The 19,513-nt window shown below is 54.5% G+C and overlaps 1 protein-coding gene across 1 annotated transcript; it reads right to left on the bottom strand.

The window, feature by feature from the left end:
* Nucleotides 1-9,236: 9,236 nt before the first annotated feature.
* MIGA2 (mitoguardin 2) lies at nt 9,237-19,486 on the bottom strand. The gene is made up of 7 exons (XM_032165363.2): nt 19,413-19,486; nt 19,104-19,190; nt 13,414-13,512; nt 12,953-13,087; nt 12,156-12,209; nt 11,318-11,434; nt 9,237-11,042 (listed from the first exon to the last, which is right to left on the bottom strand). Exons 2-7 carry the CDS (start codon nt 19,134-19,136, stop codon nt 10,836-10,838), a joined length of 645 nt encoding a protein of 214 aa, XP_032021254.1. The 5' UTR covers nt 19,137-19,190; nt 19,413-19,486; the 3' UTR covers nt 9,237-10,835.
* Nucleotides 19,487-19,513: the final 27 nt, after the last annotated feature.

Here is a 19,513-nt window from a genome sequence, read left to right as displayed (position 1 = left end):
ATCGGAGGCCAATATAGGTAGCGGCGCAGCCATTCAGCGTGCAGGCCGTGGGGCTGGCCCGAGCGGCGAATCAGAGAGTGGGGCCCCTGGGAGCCAACGAGCCGGCCCAGTTGGCGTCCAATCCGGGGCGAGCGCAGGTAGGCGCCTGGCCAATCAGAGAAGGGGAGGGTTCCAGCACAGAACAGGGAGCATAACAGCCAATCAGAAGGTGAGGCTGCCTCAGCTTGTGGGCAGGGCGGGCCAATCAGGTGCTGGCTTTGGGGGCGTGTTGAACTTTGGTGGGAGCTTTGGTTCGGCTGGGACCTGCGCCCTGAATGAAGGCTTCCCTGGTACCCCGTGCCGATCCGCGGTCTTGGGGACCTGCGCATCCGACAGCGCGTGCTCGAAGAGGAGAGGCAACCTCAGCCCCAAGGGGTTTGAACCGACCCACTTTCAGTTACGAGTAAACTGAGACCAGAGAGCAGAGGGGGCTTATTTCCCTCTGCCCCATACTGGCCGGCGAAAGGGCAAGTCACACAGACCTTTTTGTCAAGTGTGTGCGGCGGGGCGCGCAGTAGGCGCCCTAAACGCTGGACTGAACAGAGAAGCTTAACTGATACTTAAGAGTGGAAGCTTAGCTACAGTTAAGGACTCCTTCCTCTTTTCATTCATTTAACAAAGATTTATTGATTCAGTCACGTCTGTGCTACTTAATGAGGCGTCTTGGGAGCATTTCAAACACGAAGTCGGTTTTCCACCTACCCCTCAGTTTTCCCAAGACATTCCTGCGTGAACAGCCACACCTTCCCACCCGCTTTCACCTCTCTTACCCGACTCTGTCTCTGGCTGGATTGGATTACAGTCCAGGTAAGGTGGGCTGGGAGGGCTCAGCCTCTTGTCTCCTGCCCCTAGCATGTGCTGTTTTTGTCTGTTTGTTTTTTGAGACAGGGTCTTGCTCTGAGGCCCAGGCTGGAGTGCAGTGGAACTATCTCGCTCAGCCTCCTGGGTCCAAGTGATTCTCTTGTCTCAGCCTCCCGAGTAGTCTAGGCGCGCGCCACCGCATCCGGCTAATTTTTGCATTTTTAGTAGAGACCGGGTCTCACCATGTTGGCCAGGCTGGTCTCGAACTCTTGGCCTCAGGTGATCCGCCTGCCTCGGCTCCCAAAATGCTGGGATTACAAGCGTGAGCCAGGCCGGGCGCGGTGGCTCACGCTTGTAATCCCAGCACTTTGGGAGGCCGAGGCGGGCGGATCACGAGGTCAGGAGATCGAGACCACGGTGAAACCCCGTCTCTACTAAAAATACAAAAAATTAGCCGGGCGTGGTGGCGGGCGCCTGTAGTCCCAGCTACTCGGAGAGGCTGAGGCAGGAGAATGGCGTGAACCTGGGAGGCGGAGCTTGCAGTGAGCCGAGATTGAGCCACCGCACTCCAGCCTGGGTGACAGAGCGAGACTCCGTCTCAAAAAAAAAAAAAAAAAAACAAGCGTGAGCCACCATGCCCAGCTAATCTTTTTTTTTTTTTTTTTTTTGAGACAGAGTCTTGCTCTGTTGCCCAGGCTGGAGTGCAATGTGCACGCCTGGCTAATTTTTGTATTTTTTGTAGAGACGGGGTTTCACCGTGTTGGTCAGGATGGTCTTGATCTCCTGACCTCATGATCCAACCACCTCGGCCTCCCAAAGTGCTGGGATTACAGGTGTGAGCCACCGCCCCTGGCCACCGTGTGCTGTTTTGCTGCATGGGATGAACCGCCTCTCCTGCCCTACTTCGCCCGGCCCGATCTGGCTCAGGTGTCTCCTCGACTTACAGGTTTCCACAGCCAAGTGAGGGGCCAGTACTGGGCTCTCAGGGTTGCATTTCCTGTCCTGTCTCAGCCCTGACCTCACTGGACTGTAATCGGTTCCTTATCCCTCCCAGTCAGCGGCGGCTCTCAGACTTCATAGAGTGCTGAGATCAGCCTGTAGAAAACACAGATTCCTGGGTTGCAGTGGGGCCTGGGTTGATCCAGTGGGTCTGAGTTGGAGCCTAGGTGTCTGCATTATGTGCTCCGGGGGTTCTGATACAGGTGGTTACAGCCACCACCGGAGAAACCCTGGGCAATATGAAGACAGGGCCTGGTACACCCTGAGCCTGGTCCAGACCAGACCTAGAGCAAGTGCCTGATAAGTGACACGAGCACCCCCGAGGTGAGTTGAGAATTACCCAGGAAATCCCACTGAGAGTGGCTCTGTCTGCGAGTGGCCAGGCCAGTAGAGCGGGGACCATGAGCTGGCCTGTGTGGCCAGAGATGATGGCGACTCAGAACCCACCAGAGAGCCCAGAAGTCCCACTACGCCTAGCCCTGCTGTGCGCACTCCCAGCCTGGGCTCGTTGGGGTCAGCTGGCCTCGGTTTCCTCAGGCACTGCCATTATTAGCCTCTGAGAAGCAGGAGGTGTGAGGAGCGGGCCGGAAGCTTCCCAGAATAGTTCCCTGGGACAGGGCAGCCATCCATGATCTGGGCCACATTGCCTCTCCCAAATAGGCCTCGGGAGCAGTCCATGAAATGCAGGCCTGTCAGTGCAGGGAGCCTCCTGAGGGAGGATGAGGATGAGGAACTACGAAATGAGAGGGAGTTACCCAGGGAGCGTTTTCCTGGCAGAGAGAACAGTGTAAGCCAGTGTCCTGGGGCCCGAGTGTGGCTAGATGAAGTGGGCAAGAGGGAGACAAGGGGTAAGGTGGTGCGGGGGAGGTCCACAGGGGCCTGACCACCCGAAACTTTGAGGGCACTGTTAGTGGTGCGGACAGAGGGGAGCTCTGAAGGATGGGTTTGTTGTTGGGTTTGGTTTGGTTTTCCTGTTTAAAATAGAACATTCAGGGCAGGCACAGTGACTAAACCTGTAGTCCCAGCACTTTGAGAGGCCAAGGTGGGAGGATCACTTGAGCCCAGGAGTTCAAGCCCTGGGCAATACAGCAAGACTTCATCGCTACAAACAAATTTTTAAAAATTAGCCAGGCATGGTGGTGCACACCTATGGTCCCAGTTACTTGGGAGGCTGAGATGGGAGGATCACATGAGCTGGGGAGGTCAAGGCTACAGTGAGCTGTGATCCTGCCGCTACACTTCAGCCTGGGCAACAGAGCAAGACCCTGTCTCAAAAATATGGCTGGGTTGTAATCCCAGCACTTTGGGAGGCCGAGGCGAGTGGATCACCCAAGGTCAGGAGTTCAAGCCCAGCCTGGCCAACATGGCGAAACCTCGTTTCTACTAAAAATACAAAAATTAGCTAGGCGTGGTGGCACACGCCTGTAATCACAGCTACTTGGGAGGCTGAGGGAGGAGAATTGCTTGAATCTGGAGGTGGAGGTTGCAGTGAGCCGACATCATGCCAGCCTGGGCAACAAGAATGAAACTCTGTCTCAAAAAAATAAATATATATATATATGGCTGGGTGCAGTGGCTTACTCCTGTAATCCCAGCACTTTGGGAGGTCAAGGCAGGCGGATTACCTGAGGTCAGGAGTTTCAGACCAGCCTGGCCAACATGGCAAAACTCCATCTCTACTAAAAATACAAAAATTAGCTGGGTGTGGTGGCATGCACCTGTAGTCCCAGCTACTCGGGAGGCTGAAGCAGGAGAATTGCTTGAACCTGGGAGGTGGAGGTTGCAGTGAACCGAGATCGTGCCACTGCCCTCCAGCCTGGGTGACAAAGCAAGACCGTCTTAAAAACAATTATATATATACATATATATATGTATATGTGTATATTTCATACAGAAAATTTCAGAAATCAAATGTATACAGCTTGATGTGGTTTCACAAACTAAGCACACTTGTGTAAGCAGCCTCCATATCAGGAACCAGGAACTTAAGAGTCCTGGCGCCTCTCCAATCACCCCAGGTGACTTCCAACTTCCGACACCATACCTTCAGTTTGGCTGGATTGTGTAATTTCATTTTTGTTTTGTTTTGTTTTGTTTGTTTTTTGAGACGAGTCTCGCGCTGTCGCCCAGACTGGAGTGCAGTGGCGTGATCTCAGCTCACTGCAACCTCCGCCTCCCAGGTTCAAGCAATTCTCATGCCTCGGCCTCCCGAGTAGCTGAGACTACAGGTGCATACCACCATGCCCAGCTAATTTTTTGTAGTTTTAATAGACAGGGTTTCACCACGTTGGCCAGGATGGTCTCGATCTCTTGACCTCGTGATCCGCCCGCCTCGACCTCCGAAAGTGCTGGGATTACAGGCGTGAGCCACGGAGCCTGACCTGGATTGTGGAATTTCTGTCAACGGAAGCCTACAGTCTGCACCTTTTGAGTATGTGGCTTCTTCACTCACATTATGGTTGTTAGCCATGCTGCAGCGTCCAGTGGAAATTTGCTTCCTCTCGTTGCTGGGTGGTATTCCATGGTGTGAACATTCCACAGTTTATTTCCCATTCTAGTCTTTTTTTATTTTTTGTAGAGACAGGGTCTCGCTGTGTTGCCCAGGCTGGTCTCGAACTCTTGACCTCAAATAGTCCTCCCACCTTAGCCTCCCAAGGTGCTGGGATTACAGATGTGAGCCACTGCGCCCGGCCTCCATTCTAGTCTTGATGGACATTTGGGTGTTTCTAAGTTTGGGGTGTTAAAAGTCGTGCTGCTGTGAACCTGTGCACGGCTGTGGATTCGTACCTGTGGAATCGTAGCTGTGGATTCATTTCTGAGGGAGATGTGCCTAGGAGCCCTTTCAGGGTCCCATGAGATGGAAGAGGTGACACAGTCAGACCCAGCTATTGGACAGGGGCTGGGCGGTGCAGGCATGAATATGGCCAGGAGCCCCAGGGGAGGCTGCCCGAGCTGCCTGCCTCCTGTCTCTGAGCTGAGGGTTTGACCAGTGATGTTCTCGACGCCGGCTCTGTGCATCCTGAGAGGTGCTGTGTCCTCCTTGTTACCTTCACAACAGCCCTGCAAGGCAGCCCTAAGTGCACCCAGCTTGTAGCTGAGGACGGCAAGGCTCAGAGTGGCACGGTTTGCCACGGCCTCCTGGCCCAGGTTCAGAACCTCCTGCATCTCATGAACCAAACTGCTGGCCACCTCCTCCCACTGCCCCATAGGTTATCAGACAAGCTCTGAAACCCAGGCTTTTCCAGAGCTGTCCCAGGGCAGGGTCTGGCCTTTTACCTCTGGACTTTCCTCTGGCAGGGAGTTCACAGGCAAGGTGGCCCTGAGATTAGAGGTACAGAGTCTAACTGCACCGCACCCCAGCCACGCTGGTCTGTGCTCAGAGTCCCAGCAAGCCCTTAGGAAACAAGGCTCTCTCCCTCTCTTGGCCTCCGATATGGTTTGACTGTGTCCCCACCCAAATCTTGTCTTGAATTATAGCTCCCATAATTCCCACGTGTTGTGGGAGGGACCCGGTGGGAAGTAATTGAATCATGGAGGTGGTTACCCCCATACTGTTCCTGTGGTAGTCAATAAGTCTCATGAGATCTCATGGTTTTATAAGGGGTTCCCCCTTCCGCTTGGCTCTCATTCCCTCTTGCCTGCTGCCATGTAGGACATGCCTTTTGCCTTCCACCATGATCGTGAGGCCTCCCCAGCCACATGGAACTATGAGTCCATTAACATCTTTTTCTTTATAAATTACCCAGTCTTGGGTATGTCTTTATCAGCAGCATGAAAACAGACTAATACAGCCTCTTTCCCCAAACATGGTGATGCTGCCTTCTGGGTTGGAGGTTCATTTGTTGACTTCAGGAAATATTTGAGTTCCTCAGTCATGCCAGACCACGTGTGGGCATCAGGGATGAAGGGTGAACATAGCCAGCTGGGTGCCACCCTCAGGAAACTGCCATTTCAGTGGAGGCTGTGGAAGCCCTGGATCCCTGTGATCTCAAACTAGAAGTGACAGTTTCGGTTGTAGAAACCCCTGAGAGATGGCCGGGTGTGGTGTCTCACACCTGTAATCCCAGCACTTTGGGAGGCTGAGGTGGGCAGATCATGAGGTCAGGAGTTCAAGACCAGCCTGACCAATATGGTGAAACCCCGCCTCTACTAAAAATACAAAAATTGCCAGGCACGGTGGCTCACGCCTGTAATCCCAGCACTTTGGGAGGCCAAGGCAGGCGGATCACCTGAGATCGGGAGTTCAAGACCAGCCTCACCAACATGGAGAAACACTGTCTCTACTAAAAATACAAAATTAGCCAGGGTGGTGGCACATGCCTGTAATCCCAGCTACTCAGGAGGCTGAGGCAGGAGAATCGCTTGAACCTGGGAGGCGGAGGTTGTGGTGAGCCCAGATTGCGCCATTGCACTCCAGCCTGGGCAACAAGAGCAAAACTCTGTCTCAAAAAAAAAAAAAAAAAAAAAAATACAAAAATTAGCCAGGCATGGTGGTGGGCACCTGTAGTCCCAGCTACTCGGGAGGCTGAGGCAGGATAATCACTTGAACCCAGGAGGCAGAGGTTGCAGTGAGCCAACATCACGCCACTGCACTCCAGCCTGGCTGACAGTGTGAGTCTCCTCAGAAAAAAAAAAAAGAAAGAAAGAAAAAGAGGAAAAGGTTATTTGCAGAATACTGTGCAGCAACAAGGAAATAAAATACTGAAACATACCAATACCACGGATGGATGAACCTCCAAAACATGCTTCTACCTGAAGAAGCCCAGCACAAAGGCCGCCTATTGGATGATTCCATTTACGGCAAATGCCCAGAAAAGGCAAGTCTACACAGAGAGTAGCTTGATGCTGCCCTGGGACTGGGGAATTTACTACAAGTGGGCATCACAGGGTGATGGAAATGTTCTCAAACCATACTGAGGTAATTGGTACACACCTCTGTAAATTTATTTAAAACATTAAAGCATGTGAACCTATGATGTATGAATTATACCTTATTAAAACTGTTTAAAACAAACCAAAACAAGTTGGGCACAATGGCTCATGCCTCCTACTTTGGGAGGCCAAGGAAGGGGAATTGCTTAAGCTCAAGAAGTTCAAGGCCAGCTTGGGCAACACAGCAAGACCCCATCTCTACAAAAAATACAAAACTTAGCCAGGAGTGGCGGTGAGCTACTTGGGAGGCTGAGGCAGGAGGATTGCTTGGTACTGTGAGGTAAAGGCTGCAGTGAACTGAGATCACACACCACTGTACTCCAGCCTGGGTGACAGAGACCTTGTCTCCAAAAAAAAAGACCAAAACAAACATTAGCCAGCATTGGAGGTGGCTACTATATCAGCTCATGTCTCTAAAATCTGTAAGATTCAAGCATTTATCCTTCTTTGAGATGGAGTTCATCCCCAGTTGATTGGGAAAAGCTCTTATTTTCAGCAAAGACATTAGAAAATTATTTTTGTTTGTTTGAGACATAGTCTTGCTCTGCCGTGCAGCTGGAGTGCAGTGGTGTGATCTCGGCTCACTGCAACCTCTGCCTCCTGGGTTCAGATGATTCTCCTGCCTCAGCCTCCCAAGTAGCTGAGATTACAAGCATGCATCACCACGCCTGGCTAATTTTTGTATTTTTTTAGTAGAGATGGGGTTTCACCATGTTGGCCAGGCTGGTGTCCAACTCCTGACCTCAGGTGATCCACGCACCTCGGCCTCCCAAACTGCTGGGATTACAGGTGTGAGCCACCGTGCCCAGCCCCGATTATTATTATTTTTTTTAGGTGTGATCATGGTATTGTGGTTATTCTGGAGAATGACCTTGTTTTTTTGTTTTTTTAAGTTCAGAGGTACATGTGCAGGATGTGCAGGTTTGTTACCTAGGTAAATATGTGCCATGGTGGTTTGCTGTACACATCATCCTGTCGCCTAGGTTTTTTTTCTCTTTTTTTTTTTTTTTTTTTTTTGAGTCAGAGTTTCACTCTGTCACTCATGATGGAGTGAAGTGGCATGATCTCAGCTCACTGCAACCTCTGCCCGCCGGGTTCAAGCACTTCTCGTCCCTCAGCCTCCCAAGCAGCTGAGACTACAGGTGCCTGCCACCATGCCTGGCCAAGTTTTTGTATTTTTAGTAGAGATGGGTTTCACCATGTTGGCCAGGCTGGTCTCAAACTCCTGGCCTCAAGTGATCCACCTGCCTCGGCCTCCCAAAGTGCTGGGATTACAGGCATGAGCCACTGCGCCCAGCAGTCCCATCATCTAGGTATTAAGCCCAGCATCCACTAGCTATTCTTCCTGATGCTCTCCCTTCCCCCACCCCCTGCCCTCCGACAGGCCCCAGTGTGTTGTTCCCTGCAGCGTGTCCATGTGTTCTCATCATTCAACTCCCACTTATAAGAATGTGACTACCTTGTTTTTAAGCTCTGCTTAAAGGTTTAAGAGTAAAGTACATGTCTGAAACTTAGGCTAAAGTATTTTGGAAATACATGAAATAAACATGGCAAAATGGTGTTGGCGCAGTGGCTCACGCCTGTAATCCCAGCACTTTAGGAGGCCGAGGTGGGCAGATCATGAGGTCAGGAGATCGAGACCATCCTGGCTAACACGGTAAAACCCCGTCTCTACTAAAAATACAAAAAATTAGCTGGGCATGGTGGCGGGCGCCTGTAGTCCCAGCTACTCGGGAGGCTGAGGCAGGAGAATGGCGTGAACCTGGGAGGCGAAGCTTGCAGTGAGCTGAGATCACGCCACTGCACTCCAGCCTGAGTGACAGAGCGAGACTCTGTCTCAAAAAAAAAAAAAAAAAAAGGCAAAATGTTAATTACGTGACCAGAGGTGTTCGTTTTATATAGTTTTTTCAATTTTTCCGTACATTTGAAATTTTTTTTTAAAGTTTCTTTTTTAAAAACCTTTAAAATAAAACTTGTGATTTCCAACTGCCCATGAAAACTTGTAACGATCTGGCAGGCTTGGACCTGTTCCCAGTGTTCCAGCCCCTCCCCCTGGCTCTCACAGCTTGGGGGGTGACAACCTTTAAGCCTGTGAGTCTGCACCTTGGCCCGGTCCAGTGCCTGCATTTTACAGATGTGGAAACTGAGGGCCAGTGAAAATCGACTTCCCTAAGATGGTGCCTGAGCGGGGTCCACAGCCAGGCTGCCCACCTCGCATCCATGGCCCTCAGCGTGGCACTGGCCGCTCCCCACCCTTCCCCGCTGACCACCGGGGCCCTCCCTGCCTAGGGATGGCTGGACCCTGTCAGGCAGCCAAGTGGCCCCCAAGTAGGATCACAGCCCCCAGCAGGCTTCTCCTGACCTTTGTCCTCCTGGAACCTTCACCTACGGCACCCCAAAGAGCAGGTGCCCTGCTCTGCCCCAAGAAGCAAACAGCCATGCACATAACCAATAACATGGCAAAGTGGAAGGAAATCGTCTCAATTGTTTATTCGACTCACAGTCAGTGCACACACTCTACCATCCAAAAGTCGAAGCTGTGACAATCGACTGCTACAGGCAGTGCACAGATGTGTAAACAAAGACAAATGAAAATGCAAATCAGAGTGGGCGGGGCCAAAGCCCACTGTTACATTCACAGCACAGGGTAAGTGCAAAAGAACAGGATGTCAGGATGGGGGGGGCGGGGAGCACAGGGTCCTTCCTGCCGTGGGGGCTGCCTCCGGGCATCAGCCTGGGAGGCGGGTTAGTGCCCATGGATCTGGTGTCTGAGAAGGGGCCCACAGAAGATGGGCCACACCCAGCATCATCTCCTCTCTGTGGTGCGCCCTCCCATCCCCAGACCCCTTTCCCATTCAGGGGAGACGGGCCCTGGTCACAGGAGCCAGTCCTCTGACTCCTGAGTGTGGAAACCCAAGAGGGGAGTCTGTTTCTCCCGCAGGCCTCTCAACCTGGAAAGGGCAGAGCCCCAGCAGAATGCGTTGAGGCCATAGACACCTGCTCAGGTGAAGACACTGAGAAGACACTGCTGGGATGACAGGACCCCGTGGCGGGGGGACATCGCTGCTAACAGGACTCTGTCTGCAGGCCCAGGGGAGGCTCTGCCCCCATGAGGCCCCAGGAGCGTTCGTGTGTTGAACTGAAGGCAAAGTGCTGGGCAGTTTCTTGTCCTAATGAAGGTGGGGAAGCTGGTCCAGCCACATACATCCTCTGACCTCCCCCAAGTGGTCCCCGGGCCCACGGGTGACAGGGGCCTGAGCGATCCCTGGTCCGAGCCCCCAGCTCAGAGCCTAGCACCACCCAGGGAGGTCCGGGCTCATGGAAGGGGGATGGGCGGGGGCAGGAGGGCCCAGCCCCACCTCCGCCCGTCTTTGGTGGTGACAGAGGTGGGAGGAGAAAAGACGATCTTTGGCAGGGCGAGGGAATGTCAAAGGACCGTGTCCTGGTTTGGTGCTTGGGTTTGTCAAGGGCCCAGTCCCTGCCCAGAAGAGAGCACAGGAGTGGGAGGCCCACCTCTGCCCCACCTCTGGATGGCCCGGGCCTGCTGCCCACTAAGGTGGCCCCACTCTCCTTCTCTGGAGTTGCAAACTCTCTGAGAAGGCGGCCGAGGTGGGGAGGGCATCAGGACAGGCCAGCTGGATGCCTGGATGCTGAGACCATACAGCCACAGGTGGCTTCTAGCTCAGGACACTGTGACCTTCACCACAGGGCTCTAGGCCCCATCCTTCACCTCCACCCTCCCAGCACCCTTGTCAGCAGCCCTGGGGTGATGGGAGGTTTTGGGGTCCCCCACCTGGGGCATCCCGGCTCTGCCTGTCCCAATTCTCCACAACACCCTCCTCTCTCACTGCCTTTCTCTCCCACAGGCCCCACTGGTCCTGGCCTCCCCCAGGAACCGTTCCATTCTTCTCCATGGAAATGTCCCCTCTGGGCCTTGGGGACTCCCAGATGATGGGGGTGGGGCAAAGTCGGGGCAACAGCCCTCAGCCACCACAGCTGTCAGATACCAACCCAGGGAAGGGAGGAGGAGCCTTCTCTCTGCTGCCCCGCAGCCCGTGCCGCCTCTACTGCAGCTCCCCCAGGGGCCCATTCTCTCGGGGCAGCGCCCCATTCACGCCTGCGCTGCTGGCCGCGGGCACCCCCAGGTACCCCAGCAAGATCTCGCTGCGGCGCCGGGACAGCTGCAGGATGTCGTCTGCCAGCGCGGGCACTGATGTGTAGCGCACATTGTCCAGGTCGAACATGTCCCTCAGGTACTGCACAATCTGGTGCTGGGGGAGCGGGGCTGGTGTCAGGCCTGGCCCAGGCCACTGCCCACCATGGTGCCCCCAGGTCACCCGAAGTCCCCTTGTCCACCACCAGAGCCCCTGCCCGTCCTTTCCATCCCCAGGCTCCTTCCTCCCACTGCTTCCTCTGGACCCACGTGGGTCTGGCTCTGCCCTTTCTCTGGGAGCAGGCCCAGGCCCTCACCCCATTCCTGGCACCTCCCAGGGCGCCTGTGCCCAGGGCAGGGGTCAGGAAAGAACGAAAACTGCTCTCTGTTTACCTTGAAGAAAGCACAGACTTCAGCAAGCTGAGGCTTGGGTCCAAGGAAGCCGAAGGCTAGGACAGGGCTCACATGCTCCGATACGGAGTAGAAATGGGAGATGAAGCCGTCAGGCACCTGCGGTGGGCACAAGGCTGAGGGGCCAGGCTGGGGCCCAGGCAGGATGAGGGCACCAGGCCCAGGTGTCGCATGAAGGGCTGGGCTTTAGAGGTCGCCCCAGCTCATGTACTTTCCTGCTAGATGACCCTGGGCAGTGACTCGAGCTTTCGAAGCCCATTTTAACTTCTGCAGACAGAGTAACCGTGGGCCGCTGTGAGAACTGCAAGAGGTGGGGCCATGGTGGCTCCGCGGGAAGTGCCTGGAGCACGTGGCCACGGCAGCTGGTTATCAGCTAGGCAACAGAGCCTGGCCCGCAGAGGGGAACGACAAACCACAGCCCAGATAGCACAGCCAGTCGCTGCCTAGGAGCGGAGATTACAGGGGCCTGACTGGAGTGGGGAAAGGGCAGGAGGGACAGTGCTCCGCTTGCTCCTGGGTATCCTGTCCCCACCAAGACGCATGCACCAGGCCAGCTGCCAGCCCTGTGGCCACTACCCTAGAGTGTCTGTTCCCCTCCCCAGTGACCTGCTCTGTGCTGGGCCTGGGGAGGAGAGGAAGTGGGTCTACACGTGCCTCCGGGGAGCTCCCGGCACAGGGAGAGGTAACCTCAGAACAAGGGGGCCAGGGCCATGAGTGGTGAAGGCCAAGTGGCTCAGCAAGCCGCCCTGCAACTGCTCCGCTCCCCACCACGCTGCCTCAGAGCCCAGCTCGTGCTCCCCTGGGCCTGCCAGTCACTCACCATCAGCAGCCTCCTCTTGGCTTTCAGGACTGACCAGCAAGCAGTGGCCAAGGCCTACATCAAAAATAGGATGTCCCCCGGGTGTCAAAATGGGCCTAGCCCACAGCCCCTCACCCTCTGCCAGCCCAGCACCAAGCCCTTAAACCCAGCTCACCCCACTCCAAGCAGGAAGATGGGGCCGGGTGCCTAAGCTCTGCTGCTTCCTCCTCTGATTTTGGACTCAGACATACCTAAACTTGAATCTTGACTCTAATCTTACTGCTGGATCTTCTCTGAGCCTCAGTCTCCTCTTCTGTAAAGGGGCACAACACAGCACTCCCACCTCCTTTGGTGGTTGTGGGAGCAATGGTTCCCACCTGTAAACCGCCTCGCAGAAGCCTGGACCCAGGCAGCACAGCCTGGCTGCTGGAGCATCACTGCTTGCCTTGCTGGGGGTCCTGTGCTGGGCTGTCTCTCGCTCTGTGCTTGTTTTTCCTTTTGGTTTTGCTTTCCCCTCTTTTAACTTGATTTAACAGGATGCATTAAAATGGAATCGAATTCATACCAGCACAGAAGTGAAACCACACAATAGGAAGAAAACGCACACCACGTTGGTTCTAAACTGGGGCACCAGGCAGCAATGGGGCACCCTGGAGGCTTCTCTAGAGCAGACTCTGGTCTCCCAGGCCTGGCAGCCACGGATCTAGGGGGTGGGGGCCCAGCCCTGGTGCCAGTGCTAGGGACAGAGGGGACGGAGCCAGGCAACCACATGGGCTGATGTGAGCAAGCATGGGTCTGAGAGCGGGGCAGCAACCCACCGTCTCCTTGAAGCTGTCTGACAGCCAGCGGTTCCGCAGGACGGCGAGCACTGAGGCCGGGGGGTTCTCCAGGTCCTCGAAGGCGTCCATGAGGATGAAGTCCAGCACGATGTCGAAGAAGCTCATGCATACCACCTACAGAGGGTGCCCCCGGGAGGCTCATGCATGGGGGCACTGCCAGAGCCTTGGGACCACTTTCCAGATGGGGAGACTGAGGCTGGGGTCCAGGGCATGAGCACACGTGGCAGGGACATGTCTTCCCCGCTCTGCTGTGCAACGGGTATAGCTGAGGCCATTCCTCCCTCGGCCTTGGCCTGGGGCAGGGCAGGAACCGGGGGCTATGAGTAGCGATGGGACCATCTCAGCCCCTTGGAACTGAGGTAGAGCTTGGCACAGGAACCCCCTTGCTGCTCAGATGCAGGGGAGCCCGGGATGTTGGGGTTCAGCACAAAGCAACTCACCCCTCGGCCCTCCAGCTCCAGCCGTGTTGTGGCCCAGGTCTCAGGCCGCAAGGCATAGCTCAGCATCTCCTCATAGCTCTCCAGGAAGCCTTTGGGGCTCTGTGGGGAGAAGCACAGCCCATCCTGGTCACTGGACAAGACCCACAGGGAAAGGCTGGCCTATGGATGGGGGACATGCCAAGGCACGGCTGGGGCCCATCCCCACGCAGCAGGCACAGAGAAAACGCGGCAGAGAAGTGTCTCCTACTCAGCACAGCGTGCTTCTCCAGAGAACCAGGGCACCCAGTCAGGTCTCAAGTCAGCTCCTCTGCTGAGCATCTGCTGCCTTCCAGGAGTGCCCAGTGTGACAGTGTGATCTCACTTTGGAGGGACACAGAATGTGAGGGTTAGAGTCAGGCAACTGAAGGTTCAAATCTCTGTGACCTTGGACCTCAACAGGAAAGGGGAGAAGGCCCCACAGAGTCTCCCCAGAAAGGGGAGAAGGCCCCACCCTGATGAGGCTCTTCTAGGGCAGTTGCTCGTGTGTGACACAGTCAGTCCGGCGCCAAAGCATTCAACAAACAGCGTTTAAAGCGCCGCTGCACGGCACGGAGGCTCTTGGCACACATCCTTCACCCTCTGGGACCCTGGGGGTTAGCTGGGGTTTGAGACGCTCTTTTCAGATGTGGGTCTGCATTTACGGATGTAGAAAAACACTAGGTGTTAGGGTCGGTTCTCAGTGTGGATTAACTCGTGATTTTTTTTTTCTTTTTTTTTGAGATGGAGTCTCGCTCTGTCACCTAGGCTGGAGTGCAGTGGCACGATCTCAGCTCACTGCAAGCTCTGCCTCCCGGGTTCATGCCATTCTGCTGCCTCAGCCTCCCCCTCCCGAGTAGCTGGGACTACAAGTGCCTGCCACCACGCCCGGCTAATTTTTTTTTCTTTTTTTTTTTGAGACAGAGTCTCGCTCTATTGGCAGGCTGGAGTGCAGTGGCATGATCTCGGCTCACTGCAACCTCCACCTCCTGGATTCAAGCAATTCTCTTGCCTCAGCCTCCCTCCCGAGTAGCTGGGACTACAGGTGTGTGCCACCACACCCAGCTAATTTTTGTATTTTCTTTTTTTTTTTTTGAGACAGAGTCTCGCTCTGTCACCCAGGCTGGAGTGCGGTGGCATGATCTCGGCTCACTGCAAGCTCCGCCTCCCGGGTTCACGCCATTCTCCTGCCTCAGCCTCTCCGAGTAGCTGGGACTACAGGCGCCCGCCACCACGCCCGGCTAATTTTTTGTATTTTTAGTAGAGACGGGGTTTCACCGTGGTCTCGATCTCCTGACCTCGTGATCCGCCCGCCTCGGCCTCCCAAAGTGCTGGGATTACAAGCGTGAGCCACCACGCCCAGCCTAATTTTTGTATTTTCAGTAGAGACGGGGTTTCACCATGTTGGCCAGGATGGTCTCGATCTCTTGACCTCGTGATCCGCCCACCTCGGCCTCCGAAAGTGCTAGGATTACAGGCGTGAGCCACCGTGCCCGGCTACGCCTAGCTAATTTTTTTGTATTTTTAGTAGAGACAGGGTTTCACTGTGTTAGCCAGGATGGTCTTGATCTGACCTCGTGATCTGCCCGCCTCAGCCTCCCAAAGTGCTGGGATTACAGGCGTGAGCCATTGCCCCCAACATTTTTTTTTTTAAAGTCTCTGTCTGTCACCCCAGCTGGAATGCAATGGTGCGATCTTGGCTCACTGCAGCCTCTGCCTCCCAGGTTCAAGTGATTCTCCTGCCTCAGCCTCCCAAGTAGCTGGGATTATAGGTGCCTGCCATCACACCTGGCTAATTTTTGTATTTTTAGTAGAGAAGGGGTTTCACCGTGTTGGCCAGGCTGGTCTGGACCTCAGGTGATCTGCCCACCTTGGCCTCCCAAAGTGCTAAGATTACAGGCAGAGCCACTGTGCCTGGCCCCAAATTTTTAAAAAGTTTTTACATTTTAAAGAGAATTTGCCAGGATGATCCTGGGCCATCCCTTAACCGCCTGGAGTCTGTTTTCTCATCGGTAAAAGGTGGCAATGATAAAGATATGGGCTGTCCTTGACACCTGAGCATGCCCTGTGTCATCGCATAAACTCCCCAGGACACACCCATTTCCACAGGAGGACACTGATATGCAGTGAGGTTTTGTGGTCGCCCCACTGACAACAAGTTGAGCAAGTGGCCTGATGCTACGACCCGAGTGCCTGGGTGCCTCCCACAGGACTAGCATCTTCCCAGGCCAGGGCCTGGCCCCAGTCCTAATAGGGTCACCTCAGTTACTGCTCCAGTCCCAGGGCTCGGTGCAGGCTGTGGTGCTCAGGTGCTGCTGAATGGCTTTCATTTCTTTTTTTTGTTTTATTTTGTTTTGTTTTGAGACAGAGTCTTGCTCTGTTGCCCAGGCTGGAATGCAGTGTCCCGATCCTGGCTCACTGCAAGCTCCACCTGCCGGGTTCATGCCATTCTCCTGCCTTAGCCTCCCGAGTAGCTAGGACTACAGGCGCCCGCCACCACACCTGGCTAATTTTTTTTTGTATTTTTAGTAGAGACGGGGTTTCACCGTGTTAGCCAGGATGGTCTCGAACTCCTGACCTTGTGATCCGCCTGCCTTGGCCTCCCAAAGTGCTGGGATTACAGGCATGAGCCACTACGCCCAGCCTTTCATTTCTTTTTTTTTTTTTGGTCGCCCAGGCTGGAGTGCAGTGGCATGATCTTGGCTCACTGCAAGCTCTGCCTCCCCAGTTCACGCCATTCTCCTGCCTCAGCCTCCCGAGTAGCTGGGACTACAGGTGCCCACCACCATGCCCGGCTAATTTTTTGTACTTTTAGTAGAGACGGGGTTCCACCGTGCTAGCCAGGATGGTCTTGATCTCCTGACCTCGTGATCCTCCCACCTTGGCCTCCCAGAGTGCTGGGATTACAAGCGTGAGCCTCTGCACCCGGCCTCATTTCTTAATAAAACCAAAGTTCCATACTGGGAAGGTTGCATAGAGGAGCTCCCCAGAGGGTGGGGCCCTGGCACCCACCTTAACTCTCCTTCACTTGCTCACTCACCCAGCTTCCTGGGGAGGCCCACAGAGACCAAGTCAAGGGCTCAGGCTGGGTCCGGTTCACCTGGCTTCAAATCCAGTCTACCCTTCACATGCTCAGTACCCTGGACAAGCCCCTTCCCTTCCTGGGCTCAGTGTCCTCATCTGCCAAGCAGAAATCGCAGTGAGGCTCGAACGAACTCCCCGCAGTGAAGAACCATTGAGTACACACTGAGCTCACCGCCAGGTAAACAGCCACTGCCGGGAGAATATCCGAGGAGTGCTGATGCAGTACCCACTCTGTGCCAGGCCCTGGATGGGGCACACATCTGTGCCAGGAGAGTTCTGACACTGGCCCTCATGGATCTAACTGAATAACGGGGGAGGAAGGGCAAGGCAGCCCATGAGCAGGAGGCAGGGTAGTGAGGCCACACCACCACGGTGAGCCCAAGGGTTCTCTCGGGCCTCAGGGGATGAGTCAGGTGATGACCTCCTGGGGACAGAGAAGGGTACTCAGATGACAAGTGACCAAGGAAGGGGGAGGGAGGAGGACAGAGGAAAAAGTGGTGTGGGGGACTTCCAGTTACTGGTATTATGTCCCACTTCCTAACCTGGGTGCTGGTTATACAGAGGTTGTCGTTCATTAAATCCTATACATAGGCCGGGCGCGGTGGCTCACACCTGTAATCCCAGCACTTTGGGAGGCTGAGGCGGGTGGATAACCTAAGGTCAGGAGTTCGAGACCAGCCTGGCAAACATGGTGAAACCCTGTCTCTACTAAAAATACAAAAATTAGCTGGGTGTGGTGGCACACACCTGTAATCCCAGCTACTTGGGAGGGAGACTAAGGCAGAAGAGTCACTTGAACCTGGGAGGCGGAGATTGCAGTGAGTCGAGATCACACCACTGTACTCCAGCCCAGACAACACAGCAAGTCTCTGTCTCAAAAAAAAAAAAAAAAAAATCCCATAGATACTTTTTGGGTGGTTTTTTTTTTGAGACAGGGTCTCACTCTGTTGGCCAGGCTGGAGAGCAGTGGTGCAATCATGGCTCACTGCGGCCTTGAACTCCTGGCCTCAAGCAATCCTCCCATCTCAGCCTCTCAAGTGCTGGGATTACAAGTGTGAGCCACCGTGCCCGGCCAAATCCTGTATTTTTTATACTCCTATGTGTATTTCATAATAAAGTTTAAAAAAAAAAAAAAGATTTAAGACAGGTGTGGTGGCTCACATCTATAATCCCAGCAGTTTGGGAGGCCAAGGAGGGCGGATCACCTGAGGTCAGGAGTTTCACATCTGCCTGGGCAACATAGCAAAACCCTGTCTCTATGAAAAATACAAAAATTAGCCAGGCACGGTGACACATGCCTGTAATCCCAGCTACTCAGGAGGCTGAGGTGGGAGGATCGCTTGAGCCCGGGAGGTGGAGGTTGCAGTGAGCCAAGATCGTGCCATTACACTCCAGACTGGGTGGCAGGAGTGAAACCCTGTCTCAAAAAAAAAAGAAAAACAAGATTGAGCAACAGTGTTCCTGGGGCAGAGACCAGCATATGCAAAGCCCAGATCAGGCAGCAAGTCTGGTGCACTAGAAGCAGGCCCTTCAGCCAGACAGGACAAAAACCACCAAACAGAGATTGGCCTTCACCCCAAGGGCAGCAGGCGCGAGTGAGGGTTCTAGGCAGCTGGCTAGTGAGGTCAGATGTGTGTTTTAGAATCATCTGTCCGACCTGTTCAAAAGCTTTGCTCAAACCCGTTAAAGAAAAAAAAAAAAAAAAAAAGCCGGGCACGGTGGCTCACGCCTGTAATCCCAGCACTTTGGGAGGCCGACGCGGGTGGATCACGAGGTCAGGAGATCGAGACCATCCTGGCTAACACGGTGAAACCCCGTCTCTACTAAAAATACAAAAAAATTAGCCGGGCATGGTGGTGGGCGCCTGTAATCCCAGCTACTCGGGAGGCTGAGGCAGGAGAATGGCGTGAACCTGGGAGGCGGAGCTTGCAGTGAGCTGAGATCGCGCCACTGCACTCCAGCCTGGGTGAGAGAGCAAGACTCTGTCTCAAAAAAAAAAAAAAAAAAAGACGAGTAACAAATCATCAAAAAAATTATGCAACCTCATCAATAATCAGAGATGCAAGGAAACACCCTTATATTGCTGGCAGCGATGTAAGTTGTGAAGGCCTTTTGGAGGGCAAACTAGCAATATCTGCCGGGCTTCTAAATGTCCAGGACCCAGAAATGTCATATCCAGGGCTCTGCCCCACAGAAAACCTCACAAGAGAGCAGTAGAAGGAAGATTATATAGTGTTGTTTGTGATGGTGAACCTCAGACAGCCCAGGTGTCCCTCCATCAGGGAATGGAGGCCTCGTGTGGCGCTCTCCACGCAATGGGACACTCCACAGTTGGGGAAAACCCCTCCCAGTGCCGGCATGGAGAGACGGACTGCACATGCCGCCACACTCCAGAGTCAACTGCGGGATGGTAAGTAGGGCACAAAGGCTTAGAAATGGAATAACAATATCCACGGTTGCAGAGTCTACAGAACGGAGGAGGAGGAACGTGTATCAGCCTGTGCACAGGGGTTCCCTCTGGCAGGTGGGGTTCAGGGGGACCCTCTGTGGTTTGCATTTTATAATTTGCCCCCCTATCCCACCCCCGCTACCTTCTCAGCCTTGGTCATCAGGCCTGTCACCATCTGTCGGCCCACTTTCCCGAAGAAAAGCTGGTTACTCTTGTCTTCCAGAAGCCCCTAGGGAAGGAGGAAGGGAGGGGAGTGAGCTGCCATGGCATGGCAGTCCCTCAAAGCCCACGGAGAGGGCCACGGAAGAGGCCGGGTAGGTGGTCCACCTGCCACAGAGGAGCCCAGTGTGGGAGCAGGCCTGGCCAGGAGGCCACGTACATGCCACACAGCCATGGCCAGCCTGACTACCCCTTGCCTCCCACCCCCGAGGAACCCCCAGGCCACACCCACCTCGAAGGCCTGCCGCACACAGTGCAGCTTGGCCAGAAAGTCCTGGTCACTGTAGCAGCCCAGCAGCTCCGTCCTGAGGGGAGGACAGACGGCGTCACACA

The sequence above is a fragment of the Hylobates moloch genome, unplaced genomic scaffold (genome assembly GCF_009828535.3).
Source record: "Hylobates moloch isolate HMO894 unplaced genomic scaffold, HMol_V3 SCAFFOLD_10, whole genome shotgun sequence".
Lineage (NCBI taxonomy): Eukaryota > Metazoa > Chordata > Mammalia > Primates > Hylobatidae > Hylobates > Hylobates moloch.
Note: the sequence above shows the minus strand (reverse complement) of the source record. Positions and strands in the feature narration are given on the sequence as shown.